Here is a 23,528-nt window from a genome sequence, read left to right on the forward strand (position 1 = left end):
GCGCTGGCCACTAGAGGGCGCCCCTATACTGTCATCATAAAAATGAAGTATTTCAGTGGACTTATCGGGTCCTAGGAGAGCCTAGCACTTCCCCCAGCACATTCAAATGCTGTTACCCCGGCCAGGCAGGGTGCAGGTACTGCAGGAAATTGCTGGGCTCAGCTTCCAGCAGCAGCCAGCAGTCGTGATGCTTGTGTCTGTGTCCCTGCTCTTCAATCTGATCTGAAGTTCTGCTTCAGTGCTTCCTTCCTGCTGCTCTTCACACAGAGATCGTCTTGTAGCTCCGCCCCCTCCAGCACAATCTCCTAGAGACCATGCCAGACATACACAACAAAAGGTAACTGTATGCATATGAGGGAGGTGGCTGGGTGCAGGGTTGGTTTGACATGTGTGTTAGGGAGAGTAGTGGGCTGGGGGACATGTGTGTTGGGGAGAGTAGTGGGCTGGGGGACATGTGTGTTGGGGAGAGTAGTGGGCTGGGGGACATGTGTGTTGGGGAGAGTAGTGGGCTGGGGGACATGTGTGTTAGGGAGAGTAGTGGGCTGGGGGACATGTGTGTTGGGGAAAGCGCAGGGCTGGGGGGACATGTGTGTTGGGGAAAGTGCAGGGCTGGGGGACATGTGTGTTGGGGAAAGTGCAGGGCTGGGGGACATGTGTGTTGGGGAAAGTGCAGGGCTGGGGGGACATGTGTGTTGGGGAAGGTGCAGGGCTGGGGGACATGTGTGTTGGGGAAAGCGCAGGGCTGGGGGACATGTGTGTTGGGGAAAGCGCAGGGCTGGGGGGACATGTGTGTTGGGGAAAGCGCAGGGCTGGGGGGACATGTGTGTTGGGGAAAGTAAGGGGGGGGGGGGGGGCGCAGTATTTGATGTTTTGCCTAGGGTGCCAAACCTCCTTGCACCGGCCCTGCTGATATTAAGTAACAGATTATTATCACCACACCAGACAGCGAGAGATTGTATATCTTCTCTATAAGCTGTTTCATCATTATCACTGATGAGACCTAACAGGGTCATGTCATCAGCGGACTTAATGATAGTATTTGATGGATGTACTGGTTTACAATCAGGAGGTAAAAACAGAATACAGAAATGGACTTAACACACAGCCCTGTGGTACCCCTGTATGTAGTGTAATAGAAGTTGCGGTCTGTTAGTCAAAAAATCCGCAATCCAGTTACACATAAAATGGTACTTGTTTCCTAGCACGGCGCCCATCGCATCGTATACCATAAGCCTTACAATGCGATGGCACCCGATGTTATACAATTTTAAAATCGTATACCATTGTATATGGCATACAATGCGATGGTATACGATTTTAAATTGTATAAGCACCCTAATGGGTGCTTTCAATGTTAAATGGCCCCCCTATAAGATTAATTGTATAAGCGCCGTAATGGGTGCTTACAATGTTAAAAGCACCCCCACTATGAACGGTAACCCGAAGCGTGGCAAGCGCAGCGAGCCCGCGAGGGGCGGCGGTATGCGTCCTCCGATCTTTTCATACCCCCACCATCCACGTCGGCGTGGAGTTGATTTTATATAATGTGGCGAGCGCAGCGAGCCACCGAGCCCCGCGGAATACATGTAAAGTAATACGCGTCCACTCGCCACGCTTCGGGCTCGGTGGCTCGCCACACTATATAAAATCAACTCCACACCGACGTGGATAGTGGGGGTATGAAAAGGTCAGAGGACGTGTACCACTGTTCTTGCCACGCTTCGGGTTGGCGTTGATAGTGGGGGTGCATTTAACATTGTAAGCACCCATTACGGCGCTTATACAATAAAAAAATCGCGTAGGGGGACCATTTAACATTGAAAAAACCCATTAGGGTGTTTATACAAATTTTTAAAATCGCATCGCATGCGGGCATATGGCATGCGATGCTATGCAATGTATCCGATGCCATACGACTGAATATCGTAGGCACCGTGCTAGGAAACAAGTACCCATAAAACAATTCCCAGTTCAGTTAGTTTGATAACCAACTTAGCCGGAATCACCGTATTGAATGCTGAACTAGTCCACAAACAATAGTATAGCATACTGTATGTATTGTTTGTCTAAATGAGACAGCACCGAGTGCAACAGCAAGGAAATAGCATCCTCCGTGCTCCTGCGATACGCAAACCGATAAGGATCCAACAGAGGGGAAAGGCTATCCTTCATATGCGCCAATACCAGCCGCTCAAAGCATTTCATGATAATCGGCGTAAGTTCTACGAAACGATAGTCGTTCAAACCTTTTGGGCTAGCAATCTTAGGTAACGGAATAATAGCAGTACTCTTAAAGCATGACGGAACTATTGCCTTGGACAGAGAAAACCCCCGCCAGCTGCCCACGCCCCGGAATACCATCCGGTTCAGCCGACTTGCCTGCGTCAATCTGGCCCAATGCCGCACATACTCCTGATGACAATACAAGAGGCGGACCACTTAGAGGCAGTTTGATCACCTTCTCGCAGTTGTCGCTATCAAAGCGCGCATACAAATAATTTGGCTCGTCTAGAAGATACATCCGACGTCACTGAGTTAGAAACCCCTGGCTTATAGTCGCTCACGACCTGGACACCCGGCCACATGCGCCGGGAGTCACATTTATAAAAAGCTCCTCTATTTTCATCTTCTAACAATGCTTTGATTTTACAATCCCCCTCTTCAGATATAGAAGATAGATATATTATAGGCTTGTGTATCCCCATTCCTAAAGGCGATGTTACAAAGCTGAACCTCCCCAGTCATCCAGGGATACTGGTTGGAATCTGTTTCCGGGACGTAACCTCATCAATATTTATATTGATATAGTCCAGCACTGTAGCAGCATAGGTGTCAATGTCCACATGCAGACCACCAACAACCTGTGGCCCAAATACACTCCAATCTGTATGCCCGAACTTCTCCTGCAGCGCAGCATCAGCCCCACTTTGCCAGACCTTAATGTCTCTCACTAGCGGCTTCACTCGCTGAATGAGCGGAGAATACTTGGGGGTGAGAAATAAGGATAGATGGTCAGACTGTCCCAGATGAGGAAGGGAAACTGCAGAATAGGTTCCAGCAATGTTTGTGTACACATGATCCAGTAGCATACCGCGGGACAGTCCCGATTATCAGGGCCTGTCCCACTGTCCCTCCCGCGGCCGGCAGTGTCCCGCGGTGAGGGGGGGCTGTTGGGAGTCCCATGTCGGCTGCTAGGCAGCGGGGAATAAACGCATCCCGCAGCCAGGGGGCATGGCTATAGGCTCACAGAGCCTCTGGGTCATGCCCCCATAGCGGCAAAATGGGGGCGTGGCCTTGCGGAAGAGCTGCGGTATAGGCCACCCCCCAAAAAATTTCGCGCATCAGCTGTGTCCCGCCTCCGGGAGCTTCAAAGTTGGGAGGTATGCAGTAGGTTATCCCTCCCCCCCCCCCCGCTTGTAATTTTGTTAGCACAGTTTTTAAATTAGTATTAAAGGTTATGCCTATTATATGATGTATTACAGGAGTGACCCCTGGTGGAGGATTCTGGAAAAGGAGAAATTCTCTTACACCATGTTTATCATTAAATATTTGTGGGATATTCCTTGAAAAAGAAGATTTTATAGACTCCCCGCACATACTGCAATTCCCCAGATGTACCCTGGGGGATTGCACCATATAATCGGCAATATGTTTCCCCATTGTTGTCAGCAAACGCAATGCCAATGGCCCTTATATGGTGTTATGCCGGGTTACAGGTGCCCTTTCCATGTAGTAGCAGCAGAGACCAGGAGATAATTATTATAGGCACCATTCTGAGCATCTGGGCAACACAATGCTGCGCTGCAAGGGGGCAGATGTAACATGCAGAGAGAGTTAGATTTGGGTGAGGGGTGTCCATCTGAAATTTAAATTGGATTGTAAAAGCAAAGCTGTCTAACGTGTGCAAAGAAGCCAGTATTCACACACCTTTGAAAAAGTTGCCCTAGCGCAACGAAACGCGTCAGGCTGAACCACTTCTCTTTGGACACTACCAACCATATCCCCTTGAACCAGCTCTCCCTCAACTCCCTACACGGGCCCATTCACCAACCTTGGCGCCCTAATACTGGACTTACGACTTGGGAAACCACCACCTGCATACTTATTGGAGCCGATCCGAGAAGTGAGGCATCACCATCTTTGCCCAACAGTGGATCTGAAAAGCAAGGTATACGGATACCCATTTACCAGTTTATCCCGGACCCCATATTGGATTACAAAAACCAACGAGAGGAGGGCATATTCTAGGAACAAGCGGGACTCACTCAATAAGTGGCGTACTGCATGTGCTCATCAAGTGAATACTTTATCATAGTTTGTGTATTTTAACAAATGAATTATTACATTTTTTATGAGACTAATTAAATGAAGTTATATATCTTTATGTGATACCCAACTGATCATTTTTATTTCATTTTTCTATTTAATTTTTCAATACTTTATCAATATACCCTAGTGTGCTCCACAATCTATTCTTTTTGTCCTGTATATCCTGTCGTTAGGGGATTGAACCTCCCCTCTGTGTGAGCAGCCTACCCCATAAGCGCCTTATCACCTGGGGTGATTCTTGTCTTTTTTAGCAGCCAGTATTCACCCTGCACAGAAACAATATATAGATGTATTGGCTCCCCATGGTAACATGGTGTGTTCCAGGCCAGAATCAGGCCTGCTGTATACAGTGTCGGACTGGGGCACGAAGGGCCCACCAGGGAAATGCACTCACAGGGGCCCACCAAGGGGCGTGGTCATCTGACCAGAGAGGAGTGGCTATACACTATAGAATTTTGGGCCAATTTCATCCGATTTCTGCACTTTGGGCCGATAATCGGGCAAAATTGGCCCAAAATCACAGGTGTGTGACATTTGATCCCTAAATCCCCCACGTTGATAATAAAGCACATAGGTCCCATAGATAATACAGCAAATACCACCCCCCAGATATTACAACACATAGGTCCTCCACACACAGATAATAGTACAGCATGTAGGTCCCCACACATAATACAGCACATAGGTCCCCCACACACAGATAATAGTACAGCACGTATGTCCCCCCACATATAATACAGCACATAGGTCCTCCACACACAGATAATAGTACAGCACGTAGGTCCCCCCACATATAATACAGCACATAGGTCCTCCACACACAGATAATAGTACAGCACGTATGTCCCCCCACATATAATACAGCACATAGGTCCTCCACACACAGATAATAGTACAGCACGTATGTCCCCCCACACATAATACAGCACAAAGGTCCTCCACACTCAGATAATAGTACAGCATGTAGGTCCCCACACATATAATACAGCACATAGGTCCTCCACACACAGATAATAGTACAGCACATATGTCCCCCCACATATAATACAGCACATAGGTCCTCCACACACAGATAATAGTACAGCACGTATGTCCCCCCACATATAATACAGCACATAGGTCCTCCACACACAGATAATAGTACAGCACGTATGTCCCCCCACATATAATACAGCACATAGGTCCTCCACACACAGATAATAGTACAGCACGTATGTCCCCCCACATATAATACAGCACATAGGTCCTCCACACACAGATAATAGTACAGCACGTATGTCCCCCCACATATAATACAGCACATAGGTCCTCCACACACAGATAATAGTACAGCACGTATGTCCCCCCACATATAATACAGCACATAGGTCCTCCACACACAGATAATAGTACAGCACGTATGTCCCCCCACACATAATACAGCACATAGGTCCTCCACACACAGATAATAGTACAGCACGTATGTCCCCCCACATATAATACAGCACATAGGTCCTCCACACACAGATAATAGTACAGCACGTATGTCCCCCCACATATAATACAGCACATAGGTCCTCCACACACAGATAATAGTACAGCACGTATGTCCCCCCACATATAATACAGCACATAGGTCCTCCACACACAGATAATAGTACAGCACGTATGTCCCCCCACATATAATACAGCACATAGGTCCTCCACACACAGATAATAGTACAGCACGTATGTCCCCCCACATATAATACAGCACATAGGTCCTCCACACACAGATAATAGTACAGCACGTATGTCCCCCCACATATAATACAGCACATAGGTCCTCCACACACAGATAATAGTACAGCACGTATGTCCCCCCACATATAATACAGCACATAGGTCCTCCACACACAGATAATAGTACAGCACGTATGTCCCCCCACATATAATACAGCACATAGGTCCTCCACACACAGATAATAGTACAGCACGTATGTCCCCCCCACATATAATACAACACATAGGTCCTCCACACACAGAAAATAGTACAGCATGTAGGTCCCCACACATAATACAGCACATAGGTCCTCCACACACAGATAATAGTACAGCACATAGGTCCCCCCACATATAATACAACACATAGGTCCTCCACACACAGATAATAGTACAGCACGTATGTCCCCCCACATATAATACAGCACATAGGTCCTCCACACACAGATAATAGTACAGCACGTATGTCCCCCACATATAATACAGCACATAGGTCCTCCACACACAGGTAATAGTACAGCATGTAGGTCCCCACACATATAATACAGCACATAGGTCCTCCACACTCAGATAATAGTACAGCATGAAGGTCCCCACACATATAATACAGCACATAGGTCCTCCACACACAGATAATAGTACAGCACATAGGTCCCCCCACATATAATACAACACATAGGTCCCACACTCAGATAATAGTACAGCACGTTTGTCCCCCCACATATAATACAGCACATAGGTCCTCCACACACAGATAATAGTACAGCATGTATGTCCCCCCACATATAATACAGCACATAGGTCCTCCACACACAGATAATAGTACAGCATGAAGGTCCCCCCACATATAATACAGCACATAGGTCCCCCACTCAGATAATAGTACAGCACATAGGTCCCCCCACATATAATACAACACATAGGTCCTCCACACACAGATAATAGTACAGCATGTAGGTCCCCACACATAATACAGCACATAGGTCCTCCACACACAGATAATAGTACAGCACGTAGGTCCCCCCACATATAATACAGCACATAGGTCCTCCACACACAGATAATAGTACAGCACGTATGTCCCCCCACATATAATACAGCACATAGGTCCTCCACACACAGATAATAGTACAGCACGTATGTCCCCACACATAATACAGCACATAGGTCCTCCACACTCAGATAATAGTACAGCATGTAGGTCCCCACACATAATACAGCACATAGGTCCCACACTCAGATAATAGTACAGCACGTATGTCCCCCCACATATAATACAGCACATAGGTCCTCCACACACAGATAATAGTACAGCATGTATGTCCCCCCACATATAATACAGCACATAGGTCCTCCACACACAGATAATAGTACAGCATGAAGGTCCCCACACATAATACAGCACATAGGTCCCCCACTCAGATAATAGTACAGCACATAGGTCCCCCCACATATAATACAACACATAGGTCCTCCATACACAGATAATAGTACAGCATGTAGGTCCCCCCACATATAATACAGCACATAGGTCCTCCACACACAGATAATAGTACAGCACGTAGGTCCCCACACATAATACAGCACATAGGTCCTCCACACACAGATAATAGTACAGCACGTAGGTCCCCCCACATATAATACAGCACATAGGTCCTCCACACACAGATAATAGTACAGCACGTATGTCCCCCCACATATAATACAGCACATAGGTCCTCCACACACAGATAATAGTACAGCACGTATGTCCCCACACATAATACAGCACATAGGTCCTCCACACTCAGATAATAGTACAGCATGTAGGTCCCCACACATAATACAGCACATAGGTCCTCCACACACAGATAATAGTACAGCACGTATGTCCCCACACATAATACAGCACATAGGTCCTCCACACTCAGAGAATAGTACAGCACATAGGGGCGCCGCGAAGCCCCCCCCCCCCCCCCCAATAGGTGAATGTAGAAATATGGTAATGGTGGCTGTTCCCAAATCCAAACTCACAAGCAAGGGGGACGAAAATGGGGCGTGGCCTCATGGGACGGAGGCGTGGCATCACAAAATTGTGCGTGGTATTACACTTTAGACCACAATGTAATGCCCATTGGGGGAGGGAATTGCTCGTTGCCAAGGTGGGGAGGAAATTGCTAATTGCCAAGGAGGATGTACAATATCGCGCGATATCGCATCACATGCCTTTTGGTATGCGATGGGCGCCGCTATAATACACAAGTACCAAGGGTAGTGCCACCTACACAAAATGCACACAAGGACGTAACTACAATAGGTGCAAGGGGTGCAGCTGCTATGGGGCCCAGAGCTGAAGGGGGCCCATCTTTGCTGTGTAAGTAATATGTTTTACATACATTTATTACCATCAGTTGCTAAATACAAACGTTTGCTATGGGGCTTAGGGATATCTAGGTACACCATTGGTAGCACATAGTAGTGCCCCCTACACATAATGCCCAGCGTAGTGACGCTTACACGTAATGACCAGATTAGTGCCCCATGCTCATAATGCCCAGAGTAGTGCCGCTTACATACTGGCCAGAGTAGTGTCCCATACACAATGCAGATTAGTGCCCCATACACATAATGCCCAGAGTAGTGCCGCTTACATACTGGCCAGAGTAGTGTCCCATACACAATGCAGATTAGTGCCCCATACACATAATGCCCAGAGTAGTGCCGCTTACATACTGGCCAGAGTAGTGTCCCATACACAATGCAGATTAGTGCCCCATACACATAATGCCCAGAGTAGTGCCGCTTATGTACTGGCCAGAGTAGTGTCCCATACACAATGCAGATTAGTGCCCCATACACATAATGCCCAGAGTAGTGCCGCTTACATACTGGCCAGAGTAGTGTCCCATACACAATGCAGATTAGTGCCCCATACACATAATGCCCAGAGTAGTGCCGCTTACATACTGGCCAGAGTAGTGTCCCATACACAATGCAGATTAGTGCCCCATACACATAATGCCCAGAGTAGTGCCGCTTACATACTGGCCAGAGTAGTGTCCCATACACAATGCAGATTAGTGCCCCATACACATAATGCCCAGAGTAGTGCCGCTTACATACTGGCCAGAGTAGTGCCGCTTACATACTGGCCAGAGTAGTGTCCCATACACAATGCAGATTAGTGCCCCATACACATAATGCCCAGAGTAGTGCCGCTTACATACTGGCCAGAGTAGTGTCCCATACACAATGCAGATTAGTGCCCCATACACATAATGCCCAGAGTAGTGCCGCTTACATACTGGCCAGAGTAGTGCCGCTTACATACTGGCCAGAGTAGTGTCCCATACACAATGCAGATTAGTGCCCCATACACATAATGCCCAGAGTAGTGCCGCTTACATACTGGCCAGAGTAGTGCCGCTTACATACTGGCCAGAGTAGTGTCCCATACACAATGCAGATTAGTGCCCCATACACATAATGCCCAGAGTAGTGCCGCTTACATACTGGCCAGAGTAGTGTCCCATACACAATGCAGATTAGTGCCCCATACACATAATGCCCAGAGTAGTGCCGCTTACATACTGGCCAGAGTAGTGTCCCATACACAATGCAGATTAGTGCCCCATACACATAATGCCCAGAGTAGTGCCGCTTACATACTGGCCAGAGTAGTGTCCCATACACAATGCAGATTAGTGCCCCATACACATAATGCCCAGAGTAGTGCCGCTTACATACTGGCCAGAGTAGTGTCCCATACACAATGCAGATTAGTGCCCCATACACATAATGCCCAGAGTAGTGCCGCTTACATACTGGCCAGAGTAGTGTCCCATACACAATGCAGATTAGTGCCCCATACACATAATGCCCAGAGTAGTGCCGCTTACATACTGGCCAGAGTAGTGTCCCATACACAATGCAGATTAGTGCCCCATACACATAATGCCCAGAGTAGTGCCGCTTACATACTGGCCAGAGTAGTGCCGCTTACATACTGGCCAGAGTAGTGTCCCATACACAATGCAGATTAGTGCCCCATACACATAATGCCCAGAGTAGTGCCGCTTACATACTGGCCAGAGTAGTGTCCCATACACAATGCAGATTAGTGCCCCATACACATAATGCCCAGAGTAGTGCCGCTTACATACTGGCCAGAGTAGTGCCGCTTACATACTGGCCAGAGTAGTGTCCCATACACAATGCAGATTAGTGCCCCATACACATAATGCCCAGAGTAGTGCCGCTTACATACTGGCCAGAGTAGTGTCCCATACACAATGCAGATTAGTGCCCCATACACATAATGCCCAGAGTAGTGCCGCTTACATACTGGCCAGAGTAGTGCCGCTTACATACTGGCCAGAGTAGTGTCCCATACACAATGCAGATTAGTGCCCCATACACATAATGCCCAGAGTAGTGCCGCTTACATACTGGCCAGAGTAGTGCCGCTTACATACTGGCCAGAGTAGTGTCCCATACACAATGCAGATTAGTGCCCCATACACATAATGCCCAGAGTAGTGCCGCTTACATACTGGCCAGAGTAGTGTCCCATACACAATGCAGATTAGTGCCCCATACACATAATGCCCAGAGTAGTGCCGCTTACATACTGTCCAGAGTAGTGTCCCATACACAATGCAGATTAGTGCCCCATACACATAATGCCCAGAGTAGTGCCGCTTACATACTGGCCAGAGTAGTGTCCCATACACAATGCAGATTAGTGATGCTTACATATAATGCCAAGATTAGTGCCCCATACACATAATGCCCACATAGTTTCCCATACATAGAATGCCCCCTCCTTCTTTACAATGTGCAGCCTGCCCACTCTTATTCACTGTAATTCACTGCAATCACCATGAAATTGCCCCTCTGTAAATCGCTGCATTAAAACTTCCAGCTGCTAAAATTTCTTATGACTGGCTGGGCATGCTGAGACTTTTAGTACCATTGGGAATGGGCAAATAATACAGTACAATGCAGTCTAACTTACCTTGCTGCGATGTTCCATTCATGATGGCATCTGCAGGTTTATCTTGTGCCGTTTGGCAACTGTCCCTCATGTTGTCCTTGCTCACTACACCACCTCGCAGTTATACAGAGCAGAGGAAGTTGGTGGGTGGGAGCGCCTCTCAGGAAACTTCCTCCGCCGTGGACACTCTGCAGCCGCGGACAGGTCCAGACTGCAGACGTCCGCGACGTGTCATGTGACTTCAGCACACAGCCGCCCGTAGTGGGAACGGAGCCCGGCCCGCCGCTACCCAGTGGCAGCTTCCACCGCCGGGTCAGTCACCCGCCGCTAGCGGAATGCCATTGACTACCCGGTGGCGTCAATAAGCTACCCGGAGGGGGGGCGTGGCCTGACGGACTAGGGGGAAGACGTGTGATCTGGCTCTCCCGCCCGAAATCCTGCAAATTATCCTGTTTTTCTGCAGTACCCCCTGATCCAGGCACCCAGAACGTGTGCAGTATCCCTGCCTGTACCTCCTGGCTCCTGCTGCGGCCGCGTGTGTACTCCCTCCGTGTCCGCTGTGCTCCCCGTGCTTGCGGCCTGCTGCTCCCGCCGACGCCGTGCTCCGGGCTCTGTTGTCCCGCTGAAGGTGGGTGTGCTTGGCCACTGCCAGTTCCGCGTTTGGCCGTCGGACCTTCCGTCCTCCGAATCGTGCCTGCGGCCCCGTCCGGGTGGCTTTGTGCTGCTGTCAGGCTTCCTGCTGCTGCGGAGCGGCGCGCGGCCATCTTGGAACCTCCTGTGTGCAAGACTCTGCTGGTAACCTTGCGCTCTTCCCGGTGCCTGGCTGCTTTGTTTGGTGGTCCAGACCAGTCCCTCCTGCTTGCCCCTTGCTGTCTGGATCCAGTGTCACAGTGCTTGGAGTGCAGCGGCGCCCATATTGGGGCATTTAGACTCAGCGTCTTTCCACTCCTCTGCAGTTTCCAGCCTGGAGACTGCGGGTTCCTGCTCCCGTCTCTGTCCTCTGTAACACTATCCAATTGATTGAGTCTGGGCTTTCTACTGTACCTCCCTACGCTGCATGGGTTTTTGTAGTCTCACCATGGATGTCTCGCTACTCCTCAAAGTTATCCAGGATTCCACTCAGAGACTACTGCATAGCCTTGAAGCAATCCATCTGGCTACTCCTTCTCCCTCCTGGACCGCTAGGGAGGATGATGGAGGAGTAAATGCTGCTGTACATACTTGTTATGAATATGATACTCCTACACCTGCATTGGTTCATCTGGATGCACTTTCCCTTCCCTGTCCCACTGTGAATAGTGATGGAGGGGTTAATACAGTGAAGTCTCTCTATTATACACAAGCCGCTTCCATATATCCTGACAACATACAGTTCATCACTCCTTCTGTTTCCTACACCCCTGCGGACGGGGATGAAGATATTCTCCTTGATCCCTGTGATCCTATGGTTCCTGCTAACTCTGCAGGATTATCTGCAGAAACTCTTTTCCCTGCATACACTATGAAATACAAAGCTGAGGCCACTCTATCTCCTGGCGGGATCCTTCATACTCTTACAAATCCTGTTGCTATATACAATGCAGACCTACATACCTCTCTGGTTCGGACCGGACTGCAGACTTATTATTACTGCACACCTGCATACCGTGTTGCTGACGCATCTTTTTCAACATTACTACCCCTCCTCACGCTGGATAAACTGGGAACTCTCAACTCTGATTCTGCCATGCTCTTTAGGGATGGGACTGCACCTACACCTCTACTCTGCCAGATTGTTCAACGATGGCCGGACTGAAGTTTCAATTCCGTTTATTGATATGGAAGCTCTTTTACTTATGTTCACTTAAAATTGTTTGACTGCTGTTTAAAGTTCATCTATTCTCCTAGTCTTAATGTGACCCTAAACATTATATCTTATTATATATATGTTATGCATCCTTCTGGTGGGAGAGCCAGTTACACCCTAGTAACGGGTCATTAGTCTATTGTCCCTGTGGGTGGGTGGGTGGGTGGGGGGCCAAGTTAGTTAGTGTAGTTAGGAGGGAGGGTTAAAATGTTTAGGGATCCAAGTATGCCTGAGTTGGGGGTAGGTAATACAGGGTGGGGGGTTATAGGGTGGTTTGCTTTGGGTGGTTCGGTTTTGTTTTATTTTATCCTTTTTTCTAATTGGAGGTCTGTCAATAATTCTTTCTTATGATAGCATTTTTTTTGATTGGGCATATAGACATTTGAACACATCGAACTACAAGGGTTTATTTTCTAATAGGTTTCCTTTTTTTTCCCCCCTTCTTCTCCACAGTCACCCCATTCACATCCGTATTCTTATACCCAAATGGCGCCTTTGGGTAGTTCCTGAGCTTTATTAATATTAAGCAAGGGGTGGTTAATACACTATATATCACTAAGTACTGTATGCCCTTTCTCCTTTCATATTGTTATACTATAGTGGTCTGAGTATATCCTATTCCTGTATGGTCTGCACCATGTAAAGTGACCTCTTTTGTATTTCCTTTTTATTTTATATTTTCGTTTTGTCTGTTTGTTACACGAAAAATCAATAAAAAGTATTGAATTAAAAATAAGCTACCCGGACCCGTGGCAATGAAATGCCAGGCTCCACCCCCCTTTAAATGTGTGCAGGGTTTGAAATCAATGGGGCCCACCGGGGAATCTCCCGGTGCCCCGCCAGGCCAGTCCGAGCCTGGCTGTATATCACACAGATAATGCTTCCAGACCAGAATCAGGCCTGCTGTATATCACACAGTTAGTGCTATCAGGCTAGAATCAGACCTGCTGTATATCACACAGTTAGTGCTATCAGGCCAGAATCAGGCCTGCTGTATATCACACTGTTAATGCTTCCAGGCCAGAATCAGGCCTGCTGTATACCACACTGTTAATGCTTCCAGGCCAGAATCAGGCCTGCTGTATATCACACAGTTAATGCTTCCAGGCCAGAATCAGGCCTGCTGTATATCACACAGTTATAGCTTCCAGGCCAGAATCAGGCCTGCTGTATATCACACAGTTAATGCTTCCAGGCCAGAATCAGGCCTGCTGTATATCACACAGATAATGCTTCCAGACCAGAATCAGGCCTGCTGTATATCACACAGTTAGTGCTATCAGGCTAGAATCAGACCTGCTGTATATCACACAGTTAGTGCTATCAGGCCAGAATCAGGCCTGCTGTATATCACACTGTTAATGCTTCCAGGCCAGAATCAGGCCTGCTGTATACCACACTGTTAATGCTTCCAGGCCAGAATCAGGCCTGCTGTATATCACACAGTTAATGCTTCCAGGCCAGAATCAGGCCTGCTGTATATCACACAGTTATAGCTTCCAGGCCAGAATCAGGCCTGCTGTATATCACACAGTTATAGCTTCCAGGCCAGAATCAGGCCTGCTGTATATCACACAGTTAATGCTTCCAGGCCAGAATCAGGCCTGCTGTATATTACACAGTTAATGCTTCCAGGCCAGAATCAGGCCTGCTGTATATCACACAGTTAATGCTTCCAGGCCAGAATCAGGCCTGCTGTATATCACACAGATAATGCTTCCAGGCCAGAATCAGGCCTGCTGTATATCACACAGTTAATGCTTCCAGGCCAGAATCAGGCCTGCTGTATATCACACAGATAATGCTTCCAGGCCAGAATCAGGCCTGCTGTATATCACACTGTTAAATGCTTCCAGGCCAGAATCAGGCCTGCTGTATATCACACAGATAATGCTTCCAGACCAGAATCAGGCCTGCTGTATATCACACTGTTAATGCTTCCAGACCAGAATCAGGCCTGCTGTATATCACACAGATAATGCTTCCAGGCCAGAATCAGGCCTGCTGTATATCACACAGATGATGCTTCCAGGCCAGAATCAGGCCTGCTGTATATCACACTGTTAAATGCTTCCAGGCCAGAATCAGGCCTGCTGTATATCACACTGTTAATGCTTCCAGGCCAGAATCAGGCCTGCTGTATATCACACTGTTAATGCTTCCAGGCCAGAATCAGGCCTGCTGTATATCACACAGATACTGCTTCCAGGCTAGAATCAGACCTGCTGTATATCACACAGTTAATGCTTCCAGGCCAGAATCGGGCCTGCTGTATATCACACAGTTAATGCTTCCAGGCTAGAATCAGGCCTGCTGTATATCACACTGTTAATGCTTCCAGGCCAGAATCAGGCCTGCTGTATATCACACAGATAACGCTTCCAGGCCAGAATCAGGCCTGCTGTATATCACACAGATAATGCTTCCAGGCCAGAATCAGGCCTGCTGTATATCACACAGATAATGCTTCCAGGCCAGAATCAGGCCTGCTGTATATCACACTGTTAATGCTTCCAGGCCAGAATCAGGCCTGCTGTATATCACACTGTTAATGCTTCCAGGCCAGAATCAGGCCTGCTGTATATCACACTGTTAATGCTTCCAGGCCAGAATCAGGCCTGCTGTATATCACACTGTTAATGCTTCCAGGCCAGAATCAGGCCTGCTGTATATCACACAGATAATGCTTCCAGGCCAGAATCAGGCCTGCTGTATATCACACTGTTAACGCTTCCATGCCAGAATCAGGCCTGCTGTATATCACACAGATAATGCTTCCAGGCCAGAATCAGGCCTGCTGTATATCACACTGTTAATGCTTCCAGGCCAGAATCAGGCCTGCTGTATATCACACAGTTAATGCTTCCAGGCCAGAATCAGGCCTGCTGTATATTACACAGTTAATGCTTCCAGGCCAGAATCAGGCCTGCTGTATATCACACAGTTAATGCTTCCAGGCCAGAATCAGGCCTGCTGTATATCACACAGATAATGCTTCCAGGCCAGAATCAGGCCTGCTGTATATCACACAGTTAATGCTTCCAGGCCAGAATCAGGCCTGCTGTATATCACACAGATAATGCTTCCAGGCCAGAATCAGGCCTGCTGTATATCACACTGTTAAATGCTTCCAGGCCAGAATCAGGCCTGCTGTATATCACACAGATAATGCTTCCAGACCAGAATCAGGCCTGCTGTATATCACACTGTTAATGCTTCCAGACCAGAATCAGGCCTGCTGTATATCACACAGATAATGCTTCCAGGCCAGAATCAGGCCTGCTGTATATCACACAGATGATGCTTCCAGGCCAGAATCAGGCCTGCTGTATATCACACTGTTAAATGCTTCCAGGCCAGAATCAGGCCTGCTGTATATCACACTGTTAATGCTTCCAGGCCAGAATCAGGCCTGCTGTATATCACACTGTTAATGCTTCCAGGCCAGAATCAGGCCTGCTGTATATCACACAGATACTGCTTCCAGGCTAGAATCAGACCTGCTGTATATCACACAGTTAATGCTTCCAGGCCAGAATCGGGCCTGCTGTATATCACACAGTTAATGCTTCCAGGCTAGAATCAGGCCTGCTGTATATCACACTGTTAATGCTTCCAGGCCAGAATCAGGCCTGCTGTATATCACACAGATAACGCTTCCAGGCCAGAATCAGGCCTGCTGTATATCACACAGATAATGCTTCCAGGCCAGAATCAGGCCTGCTGTATATCACACAGATAATGCTTCCAGGCCAGAATCAGGCCTGCTGTATATCACACTGTTAATGCTTCCAGGCCAGAATCAGGCCTGCTGTATATCACACTGTTAATGCTTCCAGGCCAGAATCAGGCCTGCTGTATATCACACTGTTAATGCTTCCAGGCCAGAATCAGGCCTGCTGTATATCACACTGTTAATGCTTCCAGGCCAGAATCAGGCCTGCTGTATATCACACAGATAATGCTTCCAGGCCAGAATCAGGCCTGCTGTATATCACACTGTTAACGCTTCCATGCCAGAATCAGGCCTGCTGTATATCACACAGATAATGCTTCCAGGCCAGAATCAGGCCTGCTGTATATCACACTGTTAATGCTTCCAGGCCAGAATCAGGCCTGCTGTATATCACACAGATAATGCTTCCAGGCCAGAATCAGGCCTGCTGTATATCACACAGTTAATGCTTCCAGGCCAGAATCAGGCCTGCTGTATATCACACTGTTAATGCTTCCAGGCCAGAATCAGGCCTGCTGTATATCACACAGTTAATGCTTCCAGGCCAGAATCAGGCCTGCTGTATATCACACAGATAATGCTTCCAGGCCAGAATCAGGCCTGCTGTATATCACACTGTTAATGCTTCCAGGCCAGAATCAGGCTTGCTGTATATCACACAGATAATGCTTCCAGGCCAGAATCAGGCCTGCTGTATATCACACAGATAATGCTTCCAGGCCAGAATCAGGCCTGCTGTATATCACACAGTTAATGCTTCCAGGCCAGAATCAGGCCTGCTGTATATCACACTGTTAATGCTTCCAGACCAGAATCAGGCCTGCTGTATATCACACAGTTAATGCTTCCAGGCCAGAATCAGGCCTGCTGTATATCACACAGATAATGCTTCCAGGCCAGAATCAGACCTGCTGTATATCACACAGATAATGCTTCCAGGCCAGAATCAGGCCTGCTGTATATCACACTGTTAATGCTTCCAGGCCAGAATCAGGCCTGCTGTATATAACACAGATAATGCTTCCAGGCCAGAATCAGGCCTGCTGTATATCACACAGATAATGCTTCCAGACCAGAATCAGGCCTGCTGTATATCACACAGATAATGCTTCCAGGCCAGAATCAGGCCTGCTGTATATCACACTGTTAATGCTTCCAGACCAGAATCAGGCCTGCTGTATATCACACTGTTAATGCTTCCAGGCCAGAATCAGGCCTGCTGTATATCACACAGTTGTAGCTTTCAGACCAGAATCAGGCCTGCTGTATATCACACTGTTATTGCTTCCAGGCCAGAATCAGGCCTGCTATATATCACACAGATAATGCTTCCAGACCAGAATCAGGCCTGCTGTATATCACACTGCTATTGCTTCCAGGCCAGAATCAGGCCTGCTGTATATCACACAGATAATGCTTCCAGGCCAGAATCAGGCCTGCTGTATATCACACAGTTAATGCTTCCAGGCCAGAATCAGGCCTGCTGTATATCACACTGTTAATGCTTCCAAGCCAGAATCAGGCCTGCTGTATATCACACAGTTAGTGCTATCAGGCTAGAATCAGGCCTGCTGTATATCACACTGTTAATGCTTCCAGGCCAGAATCAGGCCTGCTGTATATCACACTCTCCCTGATCGCCCGTCAGCCCTGACAAATGGGACAATTCCCCGCATTGGTTACACATAATAACAGGTGTGAACTCACCTCCGTCACTGAAGTCCCGGGTGATGTTCTTCTTAGGTCTGGACAGTGGGATTTTATCCACCCAGGCGTACAGCTCGTGTAGATTCTGCTCATCAAACTCTGCCGCCATCATGGAAGACCTACAAGCCCAGTGTCCTGCAACTAATGCGTCCTGCAATAACCTTACTGCAATTAATGCTCTATATATCCCTCAGCATCCTACAATAAGCACCTGTATATCTCTCAGCGTCCAGCAATAACTGCAATCTGCCCCTCAGTGTCCTGCAACAAATATTATTTATCAGTGTCCTGTATATCCTTCAGTGTCCTGTAATAAGTGTTGTATATCCCTCAGTGTCCTGCAATCTGCCCCTCGGTGTCCTGCAATGTGCTGTATATCCCTCAGTGTCCTGCAATAAGTGCTGTATATCCCTCAGTGTCCTGCAGCAGATCCTGTATATCCTCCAGTGTCCTGCAATATACAGTGCAAGTCACACTGGCTCTATAACTTGGAACGTACAGTATATTCCACCAAAGGTGTCTGAGATCCCTGGTATATACACCTCCTCATCCAGTTATGCTGCCAGCTTCCATATTGTTTACTGTAGCCATAGCAACAGCTGTAACAGGAGACCAGGAAGTCCCCTGTGTGTCTGGGAGACGTCGTCTGTTCTTCTAAACACCCTAACGGCTGATGAAATGGCCACGTGTGTAACCATGACACCATCTAAATAATGACACAGAGACTTGGATTTGGCAGAGGAATTATAGGATTTATTAAAGTTAAACTTTAAGCTAAAGTTCCAAACTTTCAAGCTTCCCTGGTAACTCACCTCTTCAGGCAGCCTATCATATTTATATACCACACACATAACCCTCTGAGGCACTTATGTATTATATAGCTTCCCTTCTGGACCTGTAACTTGGTGGGACTGCTATGCTATTACTGGTGCCTGTCCTTGTGTCTCCCTCCTATGTCCCTATAGATTGTAAGCTTGCAGCAGGGCCCTCCTACCTCCAAGTCTGTCTGTTGTTACCCAGTTTGTTTTATCACTGTCTACTATTGTAAAGTGCAACGGTATCTGCTGCGTTATATAAGACACTGTAACGGTATCTGCTGCGCTATATAAGATGCTGTAACGGAATCTGCTGCGCTATATAAGACGCTGTAACGGAATCTGCTGCGCTATATAAGACGCTGTAATGGAATCTGCTGCGCTATATAAGACAATGTAACGGAATCCGCTGCGCTATATAAGACGCTGTAACGGAATCTGCTGCGCTATATAAGACACTATAACGGAATCTGCTGCGCTATATAAGACACTGTAACGGAATCTGCTGCGCTATATAAGACACTAACGGAATCTGCTGCACTATATAAGACACTGTGGGGCAGATGTATTAAGCTTTGCGAAGAGATAAACTTGAGATAAAGTGGAGATAAATTGTAAAGAGATAACGCACCAGCCAATCAACTTCCAACTGTCATATTTCAAACACAGCTGATTGGCTGGTGCGTTATCTCCTTCCAATTTATCTCCACTTTATCTCAAGTTTATCTCTTCGCCAGGCTTAATACATCTGCCCCAATAACGGGATCTGCTGCACTATATAAGACACTGTAACGGAATCTGCTGCACTATATAAGATGCTGTAACGGAATCTGCTGCGCTATATAAGACACTGTAACGAAATCTGCTGCGCTATATAAGATGCTGTAACGGAATCTGCTGCGCTATATAAGACGCTGTAACGGAATCTGCTGCGCTATATAAGACGCTGTAACAGAATCTGCTGCGCTATATAAGACACTGGAACGGAATCTGCTGCGCTATATAAGACAACGTAACGGAATCTGCTGCGCTATATAAGACGCTGTAACGGAATATGCTGCGCTATATAAGATGCTGTAACGGAATCTGCTGCGCTATATAATACACTGTAACGGAATCTGCTGCGCTATATAAGACGCTGTAACGGAATCTGCTGCGCTATATAAGACACTGTAACGGAATCTGCTGCGCTATATAAGACGCTGTAACGGAATCTGCTGCGCTATATAAGACGCTGTAACGGAATCTGCTGCGCTATATAAGACGCTGTAACGGAATCTGCTGCGCTATATAATACACTGTAACGGAATCTGCTGCCCTATATAAGACACTGTAACGGAATCTGCTGCGCTATATAAGACACTGTAACGGGATCTGCTGCACTATATAAGACACTGTAACGGAATCTGCTGCACTATATAAGATGCTGTAACGGAATCTGCTGCGCTATATAAGACACTGTAACGAAATCTGCTGCGCTATATAAGATGCTGTAACGGAATCTGCTGCGCTATATAAGACGCTGTAACGGAATCTGCTGCGCTATATAAGACGCTGTAACAGAATCTGCTGCGCTATATAAGACACTGGAACGGAATCTGCTGCGCTATATAAGACAACGTAACGGAATCTGCTGCGCTATATAAGACGCTGTAACGGAATATGCTGCGCTATATAAGATGCTGTAACGGAATCTGCTGCGCTATATAATACACTGTAACGGAATCTGCTGCGCTATATAAGACGCTGTAACGGAATCTGCTGCGCTATATAAGACACTGTAACGGAATCTGCTGCGCTATATAAGACGCTGTAACGGAATCTGCTGCGCTATATAAGACGCTGTAACGGAATCTGCTGCGCTATATAAGACGCTGTAACGGAATCTGCTGCGCTATATAATACACTGTAACGGAATCTGCTGCCCTATATAAGACACTGTAACGGAATCTGCTGCGCTATATAAGACACTGTAACGGAATCTGCTGCGCTATATAAGACACTGTAATGGAATCTGCTGCGCTATATAAGACACTGTAACGGAATCTGTTGCGCTATATTAGACGCTGTAACGGAATCTGCTGCGCTATATAAGACACTGTAATGGAATCTGCTGCGCTATATAAGACACTGTAACGGAATCTGTTGCGCTATATTAGACGCTGTAACGGAATCTGCTGCGCTATATAAGACGCTGTACCGGAATCTGCTGCGCTATATAAGACGCTGTAACGGAATCTGCTGCGCTATATAAGACACTGTAACGGAATCTGCTGCGCTATATAAGACACTGTAACAGAATCTGCTGCGTTATATAAGAACCTGTAACGGAATCTGCTGCGCTATATAAGACGCTGTAATGGAATCTGCTGCGCTATATAAGACACTGTAACGGAATCTGCTGCGCTATATAAGACGCTGTAACGGAATCTGCTGCGCTATATAATACACTGTAACGGAATCTGCTGCCCTATATAAGACACTGTAACGGAATCTGCTGCGCTATATAAGACACTGTAACGGAATCTGCTGCGCTATATAAGACACTGTAACGGAATCTGCTGCGCTATATAAGACACTGTAACGGAATCTGCTGCGCTATATAAGACACTGTAACAGAATCTGCTGCGTTATATAAGAACCTGTAACGGAATCTGCTGCGCTATATAAGACACTGTAACGGAATCTGCTGCGCTATATAAGACACTGTAACGGAATCTGCTGCGCTATATAAGACGCTGTAACGGAATCTGCTGCGCTATATAATACACTGTAACGGAATCTGCTGCCCTATATAAGACACTGTAACGGAATCTGCTGCGCTATATAAGACGCTGTAACGGAATCTGCTGCGCTATATAAGACACTGTAACGGAATCTGCTGCGCTATATAAGACGCTGTAACGGAATCTGCTGCGCTATATAAGACGCTGTAACGGAATCTGCTGCGCTATATAAGATGCTGTAACGGAATCTGCTGCGCTATATAATACACTGTAACGGATTCTGCTGCGCTATACAAGACACTGTAATGGAATCTGCTGCGCTATATAAGACGCTGTAACGGAATCTGCTGCGCTATATAAGACGCTGTAACGGAATCTGCTGCGCTATATAAGACAATGTAACGGAATCTGCTGCGCTATATAAGACAATGTAACGGAATCCGCTGCGCTATATAAGACGCTGTAACGGAATCTGCTGCGCTATATAAGACACTATAACGGAATCTGCTGCCCTATATAAGACACTGTAACGGAATCTGCTGCGCTATATAAGACGCTGTAACGGAATCTGCTGCGCTATATAAGACACTGTAACGGAATCTGCTGCGCTATATAAGACGCTGTAACGGAATCTGCTGCGCTATATAAGACGCTGTAACGGAATCTGCTGCGCTATATAAGATGCTGTAACGGAATCTGCTGCGCTATATAATACACTGTAACGGATTCTGCTGCGCTATATAAGACACTGTAATGGAATCTGCTGCGCTATATAAGACGCTGTAACGGAATCTGCTGCGCTATATAAGACGCTGTAACGGAATCTGCTGCGCTATATAAGACAATGTAACGGAATCTGCTGCGCTATATAAGACAATGTAACGGAATCCGCTGCGCTATATAAGACGCTGTAACGGAATCTGCTGCGCTATATAAGACACTATAACGGAATCTGCTGCGCTATATAAGACACTGTAACGGAATCTGCTGCGCTATATAAGACACTAACGGAATCTGCTGCACTATATAAGACACTGTGGGGCAGATGTATTAAGCTTTGCGAAGAGATAAACTTGAGATAAAGTGGAGATAAATTGTAAAGAGATAACGCACCAGCCAATCAACTTCCAACTGTCATATTTCAAACACAGCTGATTGGCTGGTGCGTTATCTCCTTCCAATTTATCTCCACTTTATCTCAAGTTTATCTCTTCGCCAGGCTTAATACATCTGCCCCAATAACGGGATCTGCTGCACTATATAAGACACTGTAACGGAATCTGCTGCACTATATAAGATGCTGTAACGGAATCTGCTGCGCTATATAAGACACTGTAACGAAATCTGCTGCGCTATATAAGATGCTGTAACGGAATCTGCTGCGCTATATAAGACGCTGTAACGGAATCTGCTGCGCTATATAAGACGCTGTAACGGAATCTGCTGCGCTATATAAGACACTGGAACGGAATCTGCTGCGCTATATAAGACAACGTAACGGAATCTGCTGCGCTATATAAGACGCTGTAACGGAATATGCTTCGCTATATAAGACGCTGTAACGGGATCTGCTGCGCTATATAAGACGCTGTAACGGAATCTGCTGCGCTATATAAGACGCTGTAACGGAATCTGCTGCGCTATATAATACACT

The 23,528-nt window shown here is 47.0% G+C and overlaps 1 protein-coding gene across 1 annotated transcript in view; it reads right to left on the reverse strand.

Annotated features, from left to right (window-relative positions):
• The window catches only part of SPEF1 (sperm flagellar and cilia associated 1), a 101,299-nt gene extending 82,401 nt beyond the window's left edge, over nucleotides 1–18,898 (reverse strand). Inside the window, exon 1 of the mRNA XM_083158440.1 lies at nucleotides 18,334–18,898. Within this exon, the coding sequence (XP_083014566.1) occupies nucleotides 18,334–18,445 (112 nt within the window). The 5' untranslated portion in view covers nucleotides 18,446–18,898. The remainder of the gene's footprint in view (nucleotides 1–18,333) is intronic.
• Nucleotides 18,899–23,528: the final 4,630 nt, after the last annotated feature.

This window comes from Crinia signifera, chromosome 1, assembly GCF_055691185.1.
Source record: "Crinia signifera chromosome 1, ASM5569118v1, whole genome shotgun sequence".
Taxonomy (NCBI): domain Eukaryota; kingdom Metazoa; phylum Chordata; class Amphibia; order Anura; family Myobatrachidae; genus Crinia; species Crinia signifera.